This window comes from Embiotoca jacksoni, unplaced genomic scaffold (assembly GCF_022577435.1).
Source record: "Embiotoca jacksoni isolate LCO1_2020_lvr unplaced genomic scaffold, fEmbJac1.0.p SCAF_12, whole genome shotgun sequence".
NCBI lineage: Eukaryota > Metazoa > Chordata > Actinopteri > Embiotocidae > Embiotoca > Embiotoca jacksoni.
The window spans coordinates 9882872-9905902 of NW_027185252.1; the positions used below are offsets into that span (position 1 = coordinate 9882872).

General features: G+C 41.5%; 2 protein-coding genes across 4 annotated transcripts; both read right to left on the reverse strand.

Moving 5' to 3' along the window:
• Positions 1 to 147: 147 nt before the first annotated feature.
• Positions 148 to 10395, reverse strand: slf2 (SMC5-SMC6 complex localization factor 2). Of its 3 annotated transcripts, none has more exons than XM_069144689.1 (19): positions 10235 to 10395; positions 8650 to 9212; positions 8291 to 8336; positions 6531 to 7693; positions 6317 to 6396; positions 6108 to 6221; positions 5827 to 5994; positions 5596 to 5701; positions 5417 to 5504; positions 5178 to 5319; positions 4966 to 5053; positions 4692 to 4868; positions 3809 to 3903; positions 3583 to 3670; positions 3332 to 3454; positions 3099 to 3176; positions 2874 to 2960; positions 1753 to 1821; positions 148 to 1659 (listed from the first exon to the last, which is right to left on the reverse strand). In XM_069144689.1, exons 2-19 carry the CDS (start codon positions 9151 to 9153, stop codon positions 1444 to 1446), a joined length of 3432 nt encoding a protein of 1143 aa, XP_069000790.1. In that variant the 5' UTR covers positions 9154 to 9212; positions 10235 to 10395; the 3' UTR covers positions 148 to 1443. The 3 variants fall into 3 exon arrangements, with proteins under 3 accessions (XP_069000790.1, XP_069000788.1, XP_069000789.1); XM_069144687.1 differs by having other exon boundaries at positions 6531 to 7696; XM_069144688.1 differs by having other exon boundaries at positions 6531 to 7696; positions 9564 to 10395.
• Positions 10396 to 10912: 517 nt separating this feature from the next.
• On the reverse strand, positions 10913 to 16640 carry LOC138195353 (phosphoglycerate mutase 1-like). Its single transcript, XM_069144690.1, has 4 exons — positions 16341 to 16640; positions 13767 to 14041; positions 12950 to 13130; positions 10913 to 12354 (listed from the first exon to the last, which is right to left on the reverse strand). The coding sequence occupies exons 1-4, from the start codon at positions 16477 to 16479 to the stop codon at positions 12185 to 12187; spliced, it is 765 nt and encodes a 254-aa protein (XP_069000791.1). The 5' UTR covers positions 16480 to 16640; the 3' UTR covers positions 10913 to 12184.
• Between the last annotated feature and the right edge of the window lie 6391 nt (positions 16641 to 23031).

Here is a 23031-nt window from a genome sequence, read left to right on the forward strand (position 1 = left end):
TACATCATGAGGCCAACCAACAATTTGATACGTTATGGTTTTTTTTTAAGAGCAGTCGGTTGTTACTGTTCAGGTATTAAAATGAAAAAGTCTCAAACACTCCAGGAGGTATAATTGAAAGAATAAAGAAAATAAATAATTGTGCTACCTTGAAAACAAAGTTTATTTTTCTGTATTTGGCATTAACTATGAAAAAGATATTCTTAATAAGTAAAAAAAAAAAGGGAAAATTTACAAAATGCACACAATTAAGAGGGAAACTTTAACAATAAATCAACAAACAACATATGCAGAAATTATTTACAAAATTAATTAAATAGGCAAGATATGCAACTGCAGTTTGTAACCCACCTGCATGCACATTTTCACATGAAGTGCAAAAAGTGCAGCAAGAAGTAACTTAACAAAGGTTATTACATTGTTATTTTTTCACGAAAGACAAATATTAAATCAGTATTAGTTTTTTTGTGCAGTACTAACCAAAAAGTAGACCCAGCTTCAGACCTCAACAAACTTTATGATGTAAAATGATAAAGACTAATATGATTTGTTGTTTTCTTTTCTTTTTTTTCTTTTTTTAGTTTATTAACTGGAAGACAATAAAACCTGAGGGTTTAGGAAAGAGAAGCATTAGTAAATAGTGCAAATTGAGCTTAACATTAAGGCATTGGCTATTAAAACTTAGAAAACAAATAAATAATCTTCATAACACAAAATCGTGTTCAGACTCAGTCCAAATCTGATATTTTACGTATGCAATCCGATTTGATCTGTGTCTCTGGGTCATTTTCAGTCTTATTGACTTCGGTTGCTATAGTAATGACAATGTCTCGTTAGACCAAAGACATAATCAAGCTAAAATTGCAGTCAACATGGCAATGTGGAGCCTCTGAGCAGGTTTTATAAAAAAAAAATAATGAGACGGAGGAGGCCGTCCTGGGACGAGTGAGTTCAAGACAGACCGGCTGTGACCGGCTCCCTCTGACATCAAAACAGCATGCTTCCTGTGCATGTGAACTCTATGTGGTGTCAAAATGCACAGATGAAAAAAAAAAAAACATCTGAAGTTTGATCAAAGCAGTCACACCCAAATGGACTTGCACAAATGGCACTTTGAAAAGTATTAAAAAACATACAAATGTGGTTTGAAAAAGATTTGGGGAGTTTTGCTTTTCACACCTGCTACTTATGATCAGATTCATGCACATAAATCAGATTTAGACCGACAGTGTGGACATGGCCGAAAATCACCTGATGCTTCCAAATGAGATGTTTCCCTTGTTCCAAGCAGTCTAAATCTCAACGTCGGTGCACTTTACATTTTACACGGCTTAAAGTTGCACCTCTGAAACCACTTGGTTCAAACCAGCAGTTCTATTGCCTCTTCTGTTTTGCTTGAGTCATTCGTGGTACTGTTTCCCTACATTTTTCCATTCCTTTCCGTTAAGTCTCATGTTCTTCCTCCAGTGTGTTGTCTTCTTTTTCCTCCTCTTCCTCCTCAGAAATAGGTACAATTTCATTCTCTTCAGTTGTGCTGTTTGCCTCCTCTTCCTCATCCTCCTCCATCACAGGCTCCATCTTAGTGCTCTCTTCAGTCTCTCGGGTCTCTGAGCTGCTCGTCAAGGAATCTACAGGCTGCCAAAAATCGTACAGCCTTCCCTACAGGAGGAAAAAGAACAAGTCGTAATACTGCTGTTATCTTATGAGAGACAAAGCAAAAAGCATTTGTATAAGAATGTGTGACTGCTGTACATTGAGTGGCGCGGTCTTCTGGATGAGTATCAGCCACTTGTTGTAGATTCTGGCCACCAGGTCCTTCACCTGTAGAGGGAGGAGGAAGGTGCACGTTATCGTGATGACTATTGCCCCTGAAAATAGGTCAGCAGTGATATGTAAATGTTGCCGACTGTGAATATGGATAATGTCTACGTATTCAAAGAGGTAAGTAAATCTCTGGCTCACTATTTCAGTGGCATCTGAGTAAAACCGGTTAATCTTGTCTCTTTGGTGCCAAAAGGCTTTGACAAAGTGGATAAACAAGAGGTAATGACGCAGGTGGAACACCGGACAGGTCAACTTGTTACTTTCGAGACGACCCAAAGCAAAACTAGGCCGTTACTCATCAACTCGGCCTCGGTGTTTAACGCAGTCGAGCCATTCTTGCTGAGAAATTGTGCAGTTGTAGAAGAGTGTGTGTTTTCTTGGTGTGATGAGTCTTGTATCAGGATAAATGTAGCCCCCAAACACCAAAAGAATCTGCTGATTTAACAGTATTATCAACAGGATCTACAGGAACATCCAGGATATAGACATGATCTTCTTCCTGAGGACAAACACATGAGCACTGTTCTTGATAGTAAGCCGTGCTTTGAGTCAGAAAATAATATCCTTTCACAATGTTTGATCTCCACAGTTGAACTTTCTGTCTTCAGCACCAAATGAAATGTAATGTAATTTAAGAATGCTTTAACCAAACAGCACACTAGAGCGTCTCTTATACCTGCAGCCACTAAACGGCACTTTGATTATACACCTGCCCTCTATTTTTATGTCCCCAAGAACAGCACTTGACAGTATGTGTTTTTGTCAGCTGGAAAATAGGTGTAATATTTATTATTAATATTTTTCTATCCCTAATATTTGCATTGTACACACTGCTTCTGTGCTGTCGACTGTCGGCTTTTTCCTATTAAATGTCACCGAGTGTATTGGCATAATATTTGTTTTCGATGACTGGCTGTAAAGCTAATTTCCTTCAAGCTGCACAATCTTTTAAATGTAATGTAGAAAATGTTTTTTTTACTGCGTCTGAATCGTCACCAAAATATTCACAGATACACACAAAAACCTGAAGTTCTTGAACGTATACTCACCTTGTAGCGATAAAGACATTTCTCGTTCTCTCTGATGTCACTCTTAACATATGTTTGCAGCTCGTTCAAAAGACACAGCATCTGCTCCTGAGAGACAGGAAAACAAAATGCAGAAGGATATATCCCCATCTGACATCTGAAATGCCCCAAAATACAGCAGCTCAAACTTTAAAGACCAGTAAGAGCGGGGGAAAAAAAAAAAAAAAAAAAAAAAAAAGAACTTACCTTCTGATGGGCTGGCAGGAGCTGATATTTGGATGCTTCGTTTGTCAATTTCAGAAGGCTGTAGCACAGGTCGAAGGACTGACAAGCACAATAAATGGAAAAATCCACAAAGTCATGCTTAATTTTCTCACTATAGAATTCATTTAAGGTCCTGTGAATTAAGATTCATTTACGAGTAAAATCGAAAATAAATTTTAGGTTGGAACAACTTGAAAGCGAAGGCCTTTGCTCACCTGTTGGTCTAAGGTGGCCATGTCCTCATCTTTATCTTTCCGACTCGTGCCGGATGAGTTCAGCAGTCCTCGGAGGAGAGCGGAGGGTCGCATGCGGGGAAGGTATGGCCTCAGGTCAGAGAGCTAAAGCACCACACACAGTCTTTACCTTTAATTATCTGACATTAACGATTTCAAAACAGCTGTGCGAGAGAAGTGTCCAGAGTTCTAGTGCTGTGTAGGTTTTAGGGTTACAATGAAATGAAGTTTACCTGAAACTCTTCCTGTGTAGGTGTGTAAGTGTTACTTCCGTCTAACAGCTTAGAGATCATGGACAGGCTCAGATGTCGGCGTAGTTGTCTATTCGAGCAATAAAAAGGAATATTTTTAATGGTATGCTATTGCAACAACAATAAATTTAAATCAAATATCTAAAAATAACAAGCAGACGAGCGATAGAAAACAGAAATATATAAAAAAAATTTAAAAAAAACTTACGTTCCATGTTTGTTGTCAGGCAGCAGATGAACTATCAGACACATGTTGTGGTGATCATCTGTCAGATCAGTGAGGGCCTTACAGATTCTGGGCAGCTAAAGGCATTTAAGAAAAAATAATAAAGAACTAAATAACTGGGGAGATAAATACACAAGAATCAACAAGGACTTTAAAATTAGATTTTAAACTTTACTGACGATGAATTAATGAAAAGTCAAATACAACAGCAAAAAGATAAACTTGTGCTTCAACGGGAACACAAGACGTGATGGAAAAGGTTCCGAGTGCCCATTAACGGTGCGCGACACCATGACCTGCACAAAGCAGGAGGAAACCATAACATTCATGAGTTGGTTACAGTGCTTGATCAACATCAGCACCAGAATTAGACACATTTTCGTGACCAATGGTATGTGCGTATTTGTGATTTCTCCAAAGAGTTGAGCAGCGAGCTCCCAACAAATTTTGTCGAACACGTGAAATCAGCAACGGAGACCTCTGAAATGCTTCCGAAAGCCGGCGGCAACGAGGCAATGAGCTGGGTTCGAGTGGCATTTATGTTTCAAGAGGGGCAGAACATCACTGTCCAAGACCGAAGAGGGCGCGTCAGGTCGGGAGCAATCAGGTGGCTCTTCTTTGACCCTGGGTGACGAACACATGGTGCACAGTCCCGCAAATGTCAGACTGTCAACACCGACTTCTACTGGAACGTTCTCAGGCGTCAAAGAAAAACATTTGCCCCGTCGTCTGTGGCCGTCAACGGGCTGCACTTTGTTTGTGCGCAACAGAACCGTCCGAACTTTTTGGATCACAACCCATGTTTGTCACGATCCCTGCTGAAATTTTGGCAAATCTAAAGACTCAAAGGTGTTCATCCACTGACCATAGTGTCCCAGGATCTGATGCTGTCGACGAGTCGATACTGAAGAACGTACAGTTCCACACTGGACTGGAGGATGAGCTGCGAGTCCAGGCTGACCCGACCCACCATTACTAGCAGCAGCAGCAGCTCGTCGTCGCTGTACGCACGTGGGCACAGGTTCATACAGAACGACAGGTACTGCAAACAGGAGCCGGGAAACACAACCAAGAATGAATGGTGATGCTGTGCTTGGAAACAGTTCTTATCGATCATCTTGTTTCCTGCCATGTTTCACCTTCAAGATGCTATTGCAGTTGTGCTCTGGGAAAGTAATCTGCTCTTTGTTGGTGGAAGGACTCCCGCTTTTCATATTGATGTCCTTCCTACAACAACACACAGAAATTCAACTCCTTAAAAAGACAACGAATCCAAAAACCTTCAGCTTGCACGTTAGGTTTAATAATAAAAGGCAAGAAGATGAATGAGTCACATAGTAATGGCGCTTACAGCAAATCTCCTTCTGTGAATGGAGGCTGTAGATTCTCAAAAGGGAAGAGTGTAACAAATGCAGCTCCCATATTCATTAGAACCAGCATCACATCGGCTATAGTGGGCACCCACACTTTAAACTCTTGGCTTCCTTTTTCCACTGAGGAAAAAGAAAAAAAAAAAAACATACCACATGTTTTAACATTATTCACCCATATAGAAAAATACAGAAAGCATGAGGTGGGAGTGACGCTGACCTATCTGATAAGCAGCAGTGCAGGCGATGTCACACAGGGCCTGTAGTATCTTTTCAGACACAATCCTCTCACAATGGACTGACATCATCTGACAAGATAAACAAAGAATTACTGCCAAAGCTTAAACTTTTGGACAACAAGATCTCTAACAACATGTTACAGGCGTGTGTTGGGCATACCTTGAATAGGAAACAGGAAACCTGAGGTGGACAGGGCGAGCTACAGTCGAAGGTTTCCTGGAACAATCCAACAATCACGTGCAATCTCAGCTGAGCTCGGCTCGACCTGATATAAAGCGGGGGAATATAAGTGGAGAAAGATTATAATAACTTTCAATAGAAGCTGCAATTTTCACAACATCGCACAGTACAAAGTGACGAATGAAACAAATTTAAATGTGCACAGCTCACCACAGAAGTGTTTTCTGTGCCGTCCCCTGAGGATTGACCGTGCAGTGCTTAAACTGCAGCGTATCCTGGTCGAAGAGCTGGCCAAATTTCTCCAGGTTGAACACGACTTCTCCTGGAGGAACCTCCCTGATTGCGTTCGACATCAACGAGTAGCGCTGCAGGAATTCCCTGCGAAACAAATCGCAACAAGACACAAAATGCAGTTTACAGTGAGCTACAGTGCGAGGACTGTGGGTCAGTGACCAGGGTGTCGTGTACCAACATGCATCTGTGTGCCTTACTGATGTTCAGAGGAGATGCCCTGCTCCTGGTTCTCCACCATCTCCTCATATTCAGTTATCCTCAGCAGGTCCTCCTCGCATGCAGTGAGAAGCTGATTCTCAGTCTCTTTAGCTCTGATGGATACAAAGAACACAGAAAAAGGTTAAATCCTCTTGTGTGTGGCTCAAAATCAAAAGGTGATGGGAAGGAAATTGTGTGAATAATATACTTTTTACTGGTCTGTATTTCCTTCAGCATCTGGTCGAGGTTGTTCTTGTAGATGCCGGTCTTTGTGTTGGATGGCAATGGCTGCCGTGGGAAACAATAGGTGGCATTTAAGAGCCAAACAGAGATACAACTTGAGTTTTATTGTCCTTTAGCTCGGTGAGCTTATCATAATACATAACGTCATATACAACAAAGATGAACCGTGTGGGGCTTACAGTTTTTGTGCGGCAGCTGCGCTGTCCAGGTGTACTCGGCTCCGAGAAGGCCCCTTTCTCCGGGGTATCTGGAGGCGGCTTGGCGACAGGCCGCATTATCTCCTGCAGGGAAATGAGTTCCTCATCCTCACTGCTATTGAAACTCTGGCTTTCATCCCAATCTAGGGCGAAGCTCAGGTCCAGGCCCAGGTCCAGCTCTACATCTGGGGGATCCTCTTCATTCACCCGCTGTCCACCCCCTTCACTTGCCTGCCTTTCCAGCGGTCGAGACTGGGAAGAGTCGGGTGGATGCGTGACCGGGGTGCATGAGCTGGATGCAGCGCTGGATAAACAACCTTTCTCCGAGGTGGACGATTTGATCGTTTCCCCATTTATCTTGGGTTTTGCAGTTGGATTATGAGGGGCGACTACATGAGTGATGGGATCAGGGGTGAAAAGCCCGTCTATATCGGCGTAATTTATAAAATGTTTCCGTGCACCAGAAGTTTTATTCTGCTCTCCTGTGCGACAACTCAGAGAACCCGAATTTGGTTCGGAAGTTGGTTTGGAAGTGCTGCTGTCCAATTTTCTGCTCGGGGTCTTGCCCGGTAGGACTGAGGGACTGCAGGCAGTATGAGCAGAGCGGTGGCTGCTGAACTCGGCATTATGTGAGCTATTACTGTCCTTCTGATGAGCCTCGGAGGATAACAAAGTGCTTGATTTGTCCCTTTTATTGTTCTCCTCGTTTCGCTTTTTCACACCGTCTCCACCCGGCTTCGAAGATGATCTTATCTCTCTTAGTGTCACGGTTTGATTGTGAAAAGCATTTATGTAGGCTTGCTTTACCCCCATTGATAGCGGTCTCCTTGCACAATGTTTAGGTGACAATGATATGCCGCTCGACTGGTTGGGTTTGAATGTGGAAGGCGTCTCCTGGCATGATGACTGCCCAGCCGCTGGATGCGTACGCAGATGGAAATCTGTGGTTTTGGGTGACAGTTCCACAACTGGAGACTGCTTAAATGACAGCTGAGAGACAAGTGAAGTGCTGGGTGAGTTGCCAACAGTGGGTTTTGTTGTCTGTGTTTTGCCAGAGTTTGCACCCTGAAAACGAAGCTTCTTGGCATTCTCGTGATAGTGCTCAAAATCCCTGTGCCTCTTGTGGGGCGAGCCATTCAAGTCCACTGCTGGAGACAGAAAAAGACATAAATAAAATCTTTTCTTTCACCGATATTCAGTGTTTACAAATGTCTCCCGACATCAGTGTTTCCAGAATTTATTATGCTATGATTAAATCAAGATAATGACACCAGTTATTTATACCACAATCTGATCCCAAGACACGGTTAATCTGCTATAGAAAAATGACCTGGTATCTATTCTCATAACAATTTAAATCATTTTTTTCAACCGAAAACATCAAACATTTAATGATTCTGGGTATTCAAATGGGAGAATTTGCTGCTTTCAGCGTCGGTAAACAACTCAAGTGCTAACCAGATAATTTGCCGGCATTTATTTGTTTACAGCTTTATGACCAGGAAGTTGCAAAGAGGGCATAGTTAAACTATGCACGTAAGCAGTACACAAAACAAAAGATAATCTGTTTTGTAGCTATTTAAGTCCACTGCTGGAGACAGAAAAAGACATAAATAAAATCTTTTATTTCAGGAAACGTATAGTGACATCAAATTTGATGTTAATTTTACTAAAGGAAAAGAAATACACCCTTACAAAACTGTGTATGAATTTAGTAGATAAGTAATTCACTTTGACATTACCTGGAAAAAACTTTTCACTTGAAGGTCTTCGTTCATTTTGTTGGATCTACAAAAAGTAAAAAGTTCAGACTTCACTTTGTAATTTAACATCATTAACACTTTTACTGTGGCTCAAAGACCAAGTTACACCCGGGACTGTCAAGTTAAAAAAAAAAAAATCAGTAAACAAACTCATTAAACAGCTGGAAAATTGTCTTGAACTCATCGGAGACTTGTCAGCATCATCCAGCTGCAGTCTGTTTCAGAATATTACATATTACAAATTCTGTTCTGTGCGCGAGCCAGAAAGTTGGGGTACTTGACCAGCGCCACAGCTTGGTTTTATCAATCATCATATCAAAAAAGGGAGAAAACAATACCTTATTTGATTCTTGTCTTTGTGCTGCAACATTTTTGCTTCCTGAGTTAGACGAAATAACATTGGATTCAGTCAGCTGATCTCCCCTGATGTAAGACGAAGGGGAGTGGTTACTTGAGCTCTTCATGAACTGTGGGGATGCAGGGAGAGAAGCACTGGGAGTTGAGGGCTGTGGCCTTTTAGACGAGTTATCAGTCTGGGTTGAGTCGACAAGTCGAGATGAGCAGAAAAGCCCGGGCCTTGCTTGCGCAGAGTTCGTCAGAGGACCCAGTGTGTCCTTTGGCGTAGGATGGGGCAAGTTCACCGAGGAGTCGATGTTCGCTGAGGAGTCGATGTTCGCTGGGCTGCTTGGAAAAAACTCTGATAAACGGATTGGACCCAGGGGTTGAGGAGTGTGCTGATGTGGACCTGGTCTGTTCCCGTGGGACAGCTCAGGTCTTTGAATTGGCAACACTCTCCTGGATGGTGAATGAGAAAGCCGGTTCGGGACCTGGGAGGGCTTCATTGGAGTCTCCTGGTGAGAAGATGTGAGCGACGCTGGAGGGCAAGGTCCTTCACCCTTCACTAAAACGCAGAAGAAAGATACTGCTTTTATGACGTTGTCAGAAACATTTACACCCACATTGCTGAGGATTATTCGTCAAAAATGCCATCGTGTAAATACTTTGTGAAAGCACAAACAGTCATCCCTCTAATGTTGTGACAATAGCTTCAGAGATACTTGATCAAGAATATGATATTTTGTCCACATCAACCGCACCTCAGATCCAACATGTCCACAAAGGCAAATCAAGTTGAAAACAAAAGCCACGTTTTTGCTACAGCTTATCTAAATATACAGCACAATACACGGGTATTTTCCGATATATAAAAAAACAACAACAACAAGCCCTGACGGTGTCGGATCTGACCCACCTTTTCTCCTTGAGGAAACATTGTGTAAAAACACCAGACGTCAGATTTGTCACCAAGACGACAATAATGCAAGTTTTACGACGCATTGTTCAAAGAAGACGAGGAAAGAAACCCAAACAGCGCGGGGAACCTCAGGCAAATAAAAAAACACCTGCGGGTCATCCGAGTGAGGACAATAATGTCTGTCCACCAATCACAGCACGAGACCAGCGAGCAGTACATGGTCGGGGAGCTTCAAGTAACTCTGACGTGAATCAGCAACAAATAAGCTCTTTGAACTTGATAACAGTGAAGATCAGCGCAGCGGTGTCACGTGAAAACATCTACCGTTAACAAGCAAACACAAGGTGGACCAGTACAAAGACCAGCGGTCGGAAGTGGGGGAGAAAAAAAAGAAAAAGCTAACTTAACATTAGCAGGGGGGGGGGAGACGTGTTTACATCGTTTTTAACAGCCTGACAAGTGTTAAAAGTTTGAATTAACTCGCGTCTCGTTCGGCTCGCTCCGACATTAACGTCGACAGCCGCGCACACGTACGTGCAGCCGCCTGACTTTACAATACACAATGAACATTAGCACGTTGTTGTTCCAGGAAGTGATGCTCAGCTAGCTGGCTAACGCGCTAGCAACTTAGCATCGGCGCGCAAACACGAGTCCGTAGGTTTCCTTACAGGGTGTCGCCTCGCTTTTCTGTCGCCGTCCTCATTTCGAGGTTTGGAAAGGCTGTCTGTGAGACCATACGGCGGCAATAGAAAGACGCTGAAGGGCTCAAATGCTAAGAATCATCTCATCATTTCCAGGTCTTCTCCCGCTTGCGCGAACTGCATCATGGGACTTGGAGTCCGGAAGTATTTACGTCAGACGGATATTCCGCCGAGGTTCTTCCCTCTGTCGTCATTTCGCCTTCAGGTATTTACAAAATACGTCTGACTGTTTATGCTGGTGGTTATTGTTAAGTAAAATCATATGTGACCAATTTAAGAAATTGTTAACTGGATTGTTAGTAATAAGAAAAAAATAAAATAATAATAATAATAAAAGAATAATCGAGCTACATTTATATTTTGGCAAAGCTCCATACTTCTGTAAGCATTTCATACATTATCATTATTTCACAAATGTGATATATTTTAAATTATGCTTTCGATTTAAGTTTTTGGGACTGAAAAATTACTGATCAGCTTGAAAAAAAAAATCTGCCTAAATCTGGTTAGTAAACAAATTAATTATAATAGCGTGACCTCTAGCAAGACTTGATGTTGGCACATAACTCCAATCAATAATTGAAAAAAAAAAAAAGCGTATTCATCTCTAACGAAAACATAAAAAAATAAAATGACAGGAACATATTAAAACAGATTTGCCCAGAATTGTACATTTATTAGATCAGAGCTTTCAGGGTACATTTATCCAACACAGAAGGAATCATATTTGATAAAGAGAGACTTTAATACTATAAAACACAATGGGATATTTAATTCACGGGTTGTTTGCCTAAAATGCTGCTGCTTTATGTGGCTGCAAGCATTTAATGTAGGAATGTAGGAGCAGGAGGCACATGAATACTGTGACACCAGGAGGTTATGACACACCAAAGGTGGTCAAACAGAAAAAAAAGATACCGGTTAAAAGTAGACAATAATATTGTGAAAATTTGGAACCATAATCCAGAAAATGGATTCATCACATATACAGTGTTTGGCACCATTCAAAACATAAAGACAAACGCATAAATTGTAAGATACGAGACGCTCAGCACCAACATACAAGGAGACAGCACAAATTGCATCCTTAGACAAAGTAAGAGAAAAGGACTGTTTGGGTGTACTGTCCAATCCCGCTCTCAAGAGATTGCAAAATGACATCCCTTTTTAGGGAAACGCATCAGATAAATGCTTTGAAAAGTGAGCTAAAAAAATGTTATGTACACTTCAGTGGAACCTTTTCTGTTAGAAATAAAATATTAAATCTAATAATATCCACCGAGTGTAAATGTTTTAAATTCATCTTCAGTCGACTACAATATCCCACTACCCTAAGACATACCATGTACAGTAAGCGTAGGCAAACAGAGGTCTCCTCTCCATGTGTAAATTATGTTGCCAACCTTAGACGCGTGAAGCATCAAAACAAACACTGTCGCCCGCATGTTCACAGCTGACTGTGGCAGAGTGGCCACAGGCAGGATTTCACCCCTTTCTCTGTTATTTACCGTTTCCTCTGACAGTCAGATATTCCACAGCCAAAGATTGACTTCTTTTTCAAAAATAAAATAATAATTTTTACATATTGAAAATACTCCCTTTACTTGCAACACTGTTCATTTCGGTTGAATGCTTACCTCTTAAAAGTTTTAAAAATATTGTTCCAGTTTAGCCAAAATGATTTACAATCTCTTGAGAGCTGAGGCTCCCACGGCACGAATCCACCCCGGTGATTCACAATGCACTGCTCCCCTGCATTGAGCAAGTAGAGTGGGGTTGCCTTTGACAACAGCGTACTGTATATTCATCACGTATTACAACCCAAAATAAATTAGGAATTTAGGAAAAACACTAATCTGAGGTCAGCTGTTAGGAACAACCTATACCATCGTACACAGAGGGGGCTTTTCTGGCGCTTTACTTCTTGACCTTTCCCTGAGCTGCAACGGCCTCCATGGCTTTGCGTACGGTCTCCTCGTCTCCCAGGAACTGCATCGGCTTCATGGGCTTCAAGTTCTTGTCGAGCTCGTAGAGGATGGGGATGCCCGTTGGCAGGTTCAGCTCCATGATGGCTTCATCTGACATTCCTGCGGGGGGAAGCAAGAAGGAACAGTTACACCATTTGTGCTTCTATTCAGTGTACTGCATGCATTCGCTATTCTTACAAAGACTGTTGGCAACTCTGTGGACCTGTGACACAGTTTAAGTAAATTACAATAACAAACTGCAAACTACTTGAGTTTCTTTATTGCTTACTGTCAATTTTTTTTTTTTTTTTTTACAAGAAACCAATAATCAGACAAGTAGTCAAACTGAACACTGAAGGACCAAAACTTTGTCAGCAAGGGGGAACAATTATTTCAAAAGTCTTTCATGTTTGTGGAGCGTAAAACTCTCATCATGTTAAAGTATTCATATTTCACAAATAAGATTTAAGTGGTAAATTTAAGAACATTTAAGTGTCTTTCTACAGATTATCTACTGGAATGCGTGAGTGCACACACTGGTCTTTACAGAAAATCTCAGTTCCTCTCTTAAAAATTTGTTTCCATAGTCATTTGAGATGAGGAATGAAATTTGGAAAATGTGTGACAAAGCATGACTTTGTCACTTGCTGAATCAGAGACGAGCCCACAGAGTACCAGCTGAAGCTCCGTGTTTAAACTCCGTAGTGCCACCAACCCTCGAGGTGCTTGACAATCCCCCGCAGACTGTTTCCATGGGCAGCGATGAGCACCCTCTTCCCCTGTTTGATCTTAGGGGCGATCTCCTCGTTCCAGAAGGGCAGCGCCCGCGCGATGGTGTCCTTCAGGCTCTCGCAGGAAGGCAGCTGGTCCTCACTAAGGTCTGCATAGCGACGATCCTGCAAGGAAGACAGTGTCACCGTGCAAAGTAAATAAGAGAATAGACACAATAAAGCGATGCATTACCTTGAATGTTCTTATTAAAAACATATTTGCTCCCAACGTCGGTGAAGACAGAGCACCGAAATACAAGTAGTGGTTTAATTACATCTTAACCTTAGCCTGCACCCGTCACGACATGACAGTTTGTGACTGAACTTTAAACTTGAACCAACAAGAGCTCATCCTTGCCAGTCATATATTAACTCACATTGAACATGCCACTAGGTAATGGCATTGAAGCTCCTGCAAGTAAATAGTAGGAAACTATATTCATATCATTTGCAGGTTTTATTTTCACTATTGTCTAAATGTGTAAAAATAATTGAACATTCAAGTTGACGGAGACACATGAGCTTACATCCACTATTTTCTCTCTAAACACTGCAGTCATTTCTGCTGATTTCAGTCATAGATGGCGACACAGCTGGTTATTGGGCCTGAACACAGAGATGTGTTCAAGTCATGCCTCCTCTTTGTCACGGCTGTGAGGAGTTAGCTGATCAACTTGGTCAATATGTACAAAACCTTTCTTTTCCTCTCAGGCCAACAAAACTCCTTGGTTGTGTGTATGCACTGCAGATATCCTATCTCACCTTACTGATGGTGGTGTAGTAGTCATGTTCTGGGCCCATGGAAGGGGGAGGGATGTCAAACGAGCGCCTCCAGATCTTGACCTGAGCCTCTCCGTGCTTGGCGGCCGTCTCAGCCTTGTTCAGCCCCGTCAGGCCTCCGTAGTGGCGCTCGTTGAGCCGCCAGGTCCGATGCACCGGCACCCACATCTGGTCAGTGCCGTCCAAGACCAGCCACAGTGTCCTGATGGCCCGCTTCAGCACAGAGGTGTAGCAAATGTCAAACTGGAAGTCGGCGTCTGTGCGTTTCAGAGAGTGAGAGACACGGGAGTGTTTTTGATTACTGTGACTTTTTCCTTTCAGGTTTGTTCTGTCATTTCCGGGAATAACTGCTACACCGGTTAGTTTTCTTAACTCTCCAGCATTTATAATTTAGGTTTGATGTGATCCATACTGAAAATACATGGTGTCTTGTAGCTGCATTTAGAGTTGCAACAAAAAACTTTTTCGTCATCAATTAGTCTGACTTTTATTTTCTTGATTTATCAATTTATCAAAAATGACATTCACAATTTCTCCGACCCTAAGATGATGTCTTCGGCATTCATTTTTCGACCCTAACCTTATGATAATATAATACAGTAAAATTTACTGTATATACAAAAAAGAGAAAAGCAGCAGCGACCAGAGCAAGTTTGGCTCTTTTTTTTCTTTGCTTAAAAAAATGACTGAAACATTTTCTATCTGGTTAATGAACTAATGGTTGTAGCTGTCGTTACATAGCAGCCTGGTTTATTCTCAGTAAAAATCAGAAGCCCTTCATGTCTCTGCTGAACAAGAACAAACCAGATGCATGATGATGAACATCTAACAACATGACCCCCAAATAGGTGCTTTGCTTTCCAGTGTTTTTCTTTGCATGTTTTAACCCTCCTTTTATGTTCGTTTCTTAGGTACAGCTATGATGTTCCCGGGTCAATCATCCAAAAGTTGTCAGAAACCAAAAAAATCCTAATAAATATAGTTTGTACCTCATCACCAACACCATTACTAACAATTCAATCAGTTTTTAGTGTAATGGAGTTATTCACCCCTCCATAGATCGTAGTTCAATGAGGATAACTCACTCGTTTTCATGAAAAATACATGTTCAAACTATTTCTTAGGTACATTGGAAAAACCTAGATATAAATTGCATTAGTCTACCGTAACATGTATTTTTTTTTTTTCCTGAATTTCATTTGCATTTTGAAACTTTCTTTTTTTTCATGGGGTGATGTAGATAAATAGAGATGAATAGAGATAAATAGACCTCTGCTGTTCAGGGTCATATTGACCCGCTCACTCAAAATCAAGCCAAATCGAGTCATGAGGATTGCGTTTCATCCAGCTCCTTCCACTTCTCCCCCAAAACACGTGTCCCTTCTAGATTAGTCATTTCTAGAATGACTTTCTGTATTGAGTTTTGAATGACCATCTCAAAAGCTGACTTGATGTCCGTGACACGAGTCACCGCCGTCCTGGTTGGGCCTGGCACCGTCTTTACAATATTTTCGGCAGACGGTCTCGGCTGATGTGTATCGGGTGAGGATGACCACTGTTTTTCAAGATTTTTTTGAGACGAATGTCTCGCTTGGAGGAACCGGTCTATCACTTTCCTCATGTGATGGTTCATAATCAATACCATTATAATCTGAATTGACCTCAAGATGGTCTTCATCTTCAGACACATCCTCCTCTGTTTCACCGTTGTGATCAAAAGCCTCCATCCTTTTGTTTCTGTTGCTCATGTTGTCCTACAGTAAGCTGCTGACTTGTGTGTATCTGCAGAGTGTATAGTTGGTAAGACTCCTCAGGAACCATTTTGTATGTTTCGCCCCTCTCCTGCTAAGTGTGGGCGCAGTTTTCCCACGGGAAAAAAAAAAAGGTTCCCGTCAAAATAGTATCTGTATTTCTCACACAAGTGCGTGTGAGATTGGGATGAAATAGTGTGTGTGTGTGTGTGTGTGCGTGCGTGTGTGTGTGTGTGTGTGTGTACGTGTGAGAAATGGGGTGAAACATGGTGGGAGGGAGGAAGAAAGACTGTCTCACATTTTCAAAGAAAGAAATGGTCTAAACTTGACCCTTTTGACCCCTTATAGCCTCCACCTTCACTGCTGGGTCAAATTGACCCAAACATCATCTCTGTAATATAAACCTGCAGGGAGGGGTTGCAAATACATGATATATATATATATTGTATTACGTTGATTACACTAATTAAGTCAAGCAGAAGAAGTTTGATACAGGAAAAAGTACTTTAAAATATTTTTTTTCTAGATTTTCAAACTTTGAAACGGGTCAATTTGACCCGCAACATAACAGGAGGGTTAAGTAAGAAAGTCCATATATAGACTTTTACTACCACTGCACCAGGGCGGGCAGCCACACACAAGCATCGTTTCTGCACGTGTGCACGTCCTCCTGAGGGGTTTGGGCTCAGTTGGGCGGTCCACGACCTGATGCATGCGGAAGCGATTACGCAACCAGCTCTGACCGACGGCATGTCAGAGATATTACAGTGAATGAGGGGAGAAAATGAATGGCTTGCCCGCTCACCTTTCAGGGCCTGTCCGCCTCTCTTTGCCTCCTTTTCCCCGGTCTCGCTCAAATCTGCATCAAACCAGCCGCAGAACCGGTTCTCCTGGTTCCAGTTGCTCTCTCCGTGGCGAATCAGCACCAGCTTGTAGACCGCCATGATTTATAAGAATATATCTCTGCTAGTCGCTTAAATCAATATAAATCAGTTAATTAAACTGTTTTTTTTTTAATATATATATATATATATGTTGAGGATGATGAATCGGAACTCCAGAGACCAAACGGGTGTACTCGCTGCCGTCAAAGCCTTTTATCCCGTGGATTGGTTACTCCCCCACTTCCTGGTTTTCATATCCAATCAGATTCCATTAAGTGACGTTGCTTTTATTTCTCAACCAATGGCAGAGGTGGGCGTCAGCGGCAGGGGCGCTCTGTGACCTTCGTGCTGTACATTGAACTTTATTGACTTTTCTTAATGTCTCTCTTTTACACCCAATGAGTCTATATGTCTATATCTATCAATTAATGTCTGTATCCATCATCTATATGTCTGTATCTATCAATTAATGTCTGTCTCCATCATCTATATGTCTGTATCTATCAATTAATGTCTGTCTCCATCATCTATATGTCTGTATCTATATCTATTATCTATATGTCTGTATGTCTGTCTCTATCATCTATATGTCTGTATGTCTGTATCTATTATCTATATATCTGTATGTCTGTATCTATTATCTATATATCTGTATCCATCATCTATATGTCTGTATCTCTGTCTCTATCATCTATATGTCTGTATCTATTATCTATATATCTGTATGTCTGTATCTATTATCTATATGTCTGTATGTCTGTATCTATTATCTATATATCTGTATCCATCATCTATATGTCTGTCTCTATCATCTATATGTCTGTATGTCTGTCTCTATCATCTATATGTCTGTATGTCTGTATCTATTATCTATATATCTGTATCCATCATCTATATGTCTGTCTCTATCATCTATATGTCTGTATCTCTGTATATCTGTATCTATCATCTATCATTATGCCAACTGTTTCACCTCTTTGCAGACCTGTCACCTTAGTTGGAACAGTCACTTTTGCAATATTACTAGTTATGCTGTTAATGTAGTAATGTAACTATTTTAATTACTTCATTAAAATAATGTTACTTATTACATTTTATTACTTTTCTAGCAAATGTTTTAAAATGGGAAATATAGCTGGGAAGTCCTCCGAAAAATGTAAACGAGGCAGAGTAAACCTTACAACAGAACTCATTTCAGCTAAAACATACCTTTTGTAATTATCCCAGTAACTATATTAAGCTTTGAATTTCCAGGAGCAGCTCTGTGACGCTATATAACCTTACAGTGGTGCTAAAGAAACAAAGAGTTGAGGAGAAACTGTGTTTGCAAGAAAAGGGCAAATTTAAACTAAGAAAAGGGAGCTGATATGAGAGAGGGGAGGTGTGACATGTTGAATAAAATGATACAAAGCACTAAAAGTGGTTGATTAACTGACCAAAGTGAATTTACCAAAGCTGACGCTTGCAGGTCATGTAAGCCACAATTATTTTGTGTAGTTCTGATTCATCTGTATGAGAACAGCTGAACAGAAATATCGCATTTCCATGTTGTTTAAAGTTTGACTGGTGCTCTTTTCAAGCCGTCATCTCGCCGTGTGTACAGGGAAAACAGAAACTTGTTCTTATAGATGTTAAAATTCAGTGCCAATGCATGGGTCTTCTTCTTCATAAGGTGTATGATAAGATCAACACTATAACAGTGGCATAAAATGAACAGAAGAAGGCAATTGTTAATCGCAATTATTTGGAAGACAGGCAATCTTCCACTAAAATGTCATGATCCCGTTACAGCAAACTGTCCCCTCGGCCTTCCACTTTGACCAGAGGTCCGTTCTGGAGGTTGGAGAGGAGACATGCCACAGTGAATAACTGATTGAGGCTCGTTGAGACGGAGAGGGGAATCTCAGTTTCAAACAGTTTGTTCCCTTCGACCCTCCCAAGCAAAGTCTCCACATGTTTTCTCAAACACGCAGTGGCCGGGGTCTCAGCCACATCATGTGCTGACATTTGGTTTCCTGTGGACAGAAAGGCGAGCTGGTGAACTTTGCGGGGACGAGGTCATCGACTACGAGGCTTTTATCGACCATAACAGCCAGGAGACAGGAGCGGGATAATGCCTGACTGCCTGAAGATCTCTTTGTTGCCCATACAGCCTTTAAAGAGTGTGGACACAAATGTGGACACCATGTGGTGCAATGCCGATCATACCCTTAAAGAAGAGAAATTTTGTTCAGAGGAAGGATGGAAGAAAGATGTTTGGCAGTTCAGCTCTATCCAGTCAACAATGACTCTGTGTAGTCCCTGAACTCATGAGGACAATGAGCTCTGATTTTTTTTTAGGTGACATCTGTGTGCACACAGATCCAAGCAGGTGGTAGAGGAAGTTGGTCCATGTTAAAATAATTCTGCAGAACGTCGTTCGGTCGATGTTAAAACGCTGGCTCAGCTCCGTCTGGGAGCATCCAGTTGACAGGTACATGAGAAACAGGAAAAATTCATCTACGGGGACCAGTTTCTGATGTGAAAAAAAAAGAAGAAAAAGACATGATTAGTATCTATCACACTGTATGTCCTGTATGCTTCAATATAAAGAAGAGGAAATCCAACCTGTTGTAAAGAGTTAACATGGTCAATACTGCAAATCTACTTAAATTTGATGACATAGAAACAGTGCAAATTCTTAAACAATTCTTTTAGATTTTACTCTTGTGTTTTAAATGTTTCTAATTGCTCGAACTCTGATTATTTCCAGGTTTTTAGTCTCAGACGTATGTTGACCACTCTAAAAGGTTTTCTTTCTGCAGGCTGGTAAAGGATAGCAAACAATGCATAGTCTATGTATGATAGAGCCTGAATGTCTGTCAGGGGATGAGGTTGGGAAACATAGCGGGAACTTGACAAAGGTATGTTTCGTATTGCCCTACTGCGCCTCCCTGTGGATTAACTAAATCAGTGTTTACAGTTTTGAGCAGGGAGGAATTACATTGGCTCAGTGAATTTTTACACTAATTTATAGGCTTTAAATAGGTTTTCTAATCAGTTAGAGGTGTTTAAATATATTTCTTCTGGACATTGGCTGTTGTTATTTTTGACTTTATTTTGATGCTGTTTCTACCAAACAGTTGAACATAAAAACGTAATGAACAAATAACATATTAGTGGGTTTTGATCAGAGGGATATCAAGTTTACAGGCTCACTCACCTTTGCTCATCAGAAGCAATTTGTTGCACCTGTGAATTTTCTCCCTCACCCGGTGGCAATCAGCCTGACTGACAGGCTGTATAAAGAGGTTGGTTTGGTGCTCAGTTGAGTCCCAACTTTGTTTTTGTTTGTTTGGGTCCAAGTCTTGTTTTTTTTTCTTCTATCATTTTGATGCCCTTAGTGGGCCACCTTTCCAGTACCCAAAGGGCTCTACTTTATTGCCTTGTTGTTGTTGTTTTTTCAAGTTGCGTGCAATGCTTTTCAATAGTCTCCCAACTAGAGACCCCTGTTTACCAGGTTTTGTGTTTTTGGAAACGTAACAAGTGTATCATAGTCTCGGATATATTTTCTCTTTCAAACCATATCGATTGTGTCAATAAAATGTAGTTTTGAATTTTTCCTTTCAACAGCAGTGATGTAACAAATAGGATTTGGACCTTTGTGTGTGAAAACTGAGAAAACGTTTCCTTGGAAACAGTTCAGAGCCATTATCAGAATCTCCATGATTCACGCTCGGAAGGAATGTTTGTTTTACTTCCCAGTGTGCGTCCGCTTAAAGGCAGAGATGGTGAAGAGTTTCAGTCATAGGAAAACTAATTGTCACTTCTAAATGCCCTCTTTGACATTATGTTTTTATGAGGTGAAACTTTCAGGTGACGATGGAGGGTTGGGCTGCTGATGTAAGTTGCAAGAATCATTAAATGTCAGACAGGAAAATAGTGGATTCATCCACGCAGTGACGAACAAACGTCTCTCCCCCTCCCTTCCTGTCAGATTCTTCGCCAAGATGTTGAGAGTGTGTTACAGAGGGAGTGAGTCTGAGGACTGGCAGATTGGAGGAAGCTGCGGTATTTTCAAGGCTCTATAAATAACTATCATTATTTCCCACCACTGGCTGCCATTGCCCTCACACAACACATGAACACTGTGTCCATTCAGAAGTGTTGTCAGGGCAAAAGCTGCTGCAACAGATGTGGAATCAGTAATCCCACTTCGGAAACTACAAACCGAACAGAATAAGAGACAAACAAGGCCTCCACGCCTAGAACACTGTGCTGATTCATGCCTTACGCAGACAGGAAATGTCCAGCTCAGATTCCTGCTTGGACCTTAAAGGTATTTTTGCACATCTTCCTGTTCTTTTTGTTTTCTCTCCTGCTCATTCACTTGTTCAGTTGGCCTCCATCTGGTTTCCCAGCCCCTCTTTTCCTCTTCTCTGCAGAGGAATGTGCATCTCAGCAGTAACTGATGAAAATGTGGTTAACAGGGCACTGCTGTGTGCATGCGTGTGTCTTTGTTTTCATGTTTCATGTGAGTACATGTAGCCTCCCAAGCCGGACAGGAGACGAAGGCTGCCAGCAGGAAAAAAAAAAAAGAAAAAAAAAAGAGAGTCAGGCACACTGATAGGATAGAGCAATTTTCCTGGGAATTACCCACCCAGAGTTTAGATGGGTACAAGTAGACAGGACTCCTCTAGTCCTGGACAGCTGCTGAGTTGGTTGGCCATTCAAGTATGCACACCTGGTGCTGTAACCTCTGTGTAACACTGGGCTCTGATCTGTGAGAATGTCTTTCAAAAACAAGCTGAGATGAAAGTCAGGACTGAGCACTGTAAAAATGTGCCTGTGTTTTTAAAAATATAAAACATTTCCGGTTGAATAAAGCTGAGCACGCACAAGACATTCAAAGGGGAGATTCACTTCTCTTTTTTTCCAAGTCTTTCTTAAAATAATACTGCCATTACTATATGCACATTGAAAAGCCATGTATTGTGTCCCCCATCACTTAAATGGGAAGGAACAGATCAAAAATATTGACAATAAGAATGAGCAAGAGGAACAATGAAAGCAAACAGAAACACTTCCACTGTATGGTAATCCTAGCATTATAAAATTACTTGAATAAAGGTGAAAATACTTTAAGATCACAAGTTTTCACCTTTTTTGTTTTGTAAATGTTATGTGTGGGCTGTTTATGAGATGTTCAATATGACTTTTATAATAATGACATTTAAAAAATGATACATTTTGAAGCAAAAAGATTATGTACAATTTGTACATCTTATATTAGTTAGAAGAACTGAACTAAATCCCTCTCAGTTGAGTCATCTGTCCACATAGCATAGACCTGAAGAAGCTCCATGAGGCTGTCCTTCAGCTCACATGGGGTTATGCACACCACCATGGTGGGACGCAGAAAGTAAACTAAAAGACATTCTTCTCACGTCTCTCTCTCACTGGTGATAGGATTATAGCCATGTGTCACAACACTGTTACACTTCATCACTCACTTTTAGATCTTCTGGCTGAGAACTTTGCATCAGTTCTTCTCTTGATTCGCTTCAGTCCATGTCAACAGTGTGTAACAGGATGCTGTGCTTCCAAAGAGTGGCACAGAAACCGTTTGGAGGGGCTGTGACGACTCTGGGATGGTCGGTCTCTTGCAGACGGGTGGGAGGGCACATGCAGAAAATGTCTCTTTGGCTGATGAGCCAAAATAAGTATCACACAGTTGGCACTCCAGAGCAGCGCCTGGCTTTATATGTCCTTACACCAAGTTGTCTGGGTTTTCTTAACTCTTTGTGTAGCTGGAAAGAGACACAACAACCTCACTCTCATGGTGCCCACGCCCTCACACAAAGGACTCCAGTCTCATTACCTGTGATTCAATGGGATCATTGTTTGGACAATGGACGTAATGTTTAGAAAAGTAAACTCAAAATGGGTTCATACACAAAACTGGCAAATCAGATAAGACCTGAGACCTTTAAACTGCGATCAGTGTAATAATGAGGAGCCTGTTAATGTGGTAAGCTCAAACAGACTCCCGTGGTAAATGTGGGGAATCCTTTTTTGGCCTTAATCGTCAGCACACGCTGTTGTGAATCATCCAAAACCTAAATGATTCACCATGGTTCCAGTATCAAACTGAAGCCTGGAGTCAGTGCTTTGTTTATGCAGCACACAGGGCTGCATCAGTTTGGGTTGTATACAACAGTGTGTTTCTGCAGGCGCCGACACGTGGACAGGACAACACGTCTGTGGAAATCTCAGCGAAGGAGAGGGTGAGGTGGGGGGAAGGGGAAGTGTGTGTCTGGGGTGGGGTGGAGGGTGGGAGGGCTCCTTTCCTCCTTTAGAAGTTCTAGATTTATGTCCCGGTGCTGCAGCTGGTTGATATTAACCCGTCCACCCCTGCAACCACAGATGTCACCCTGCACTCGCAAATGCCACAGATATTTCTCACTTCTTTTTAAATACACCTGTCAATTCATTTGTTTTGTATTGCTGTTTCATTCTCTACATTTCTGCTCTAGTTTTGGCACCTAATTGCGTGTCAGTGCAACTTTTTTTTTTTTTATCTGTAATGCTCCTTTCTAATAATAACTGACCATGTTCAGTTGCCAGCATGAA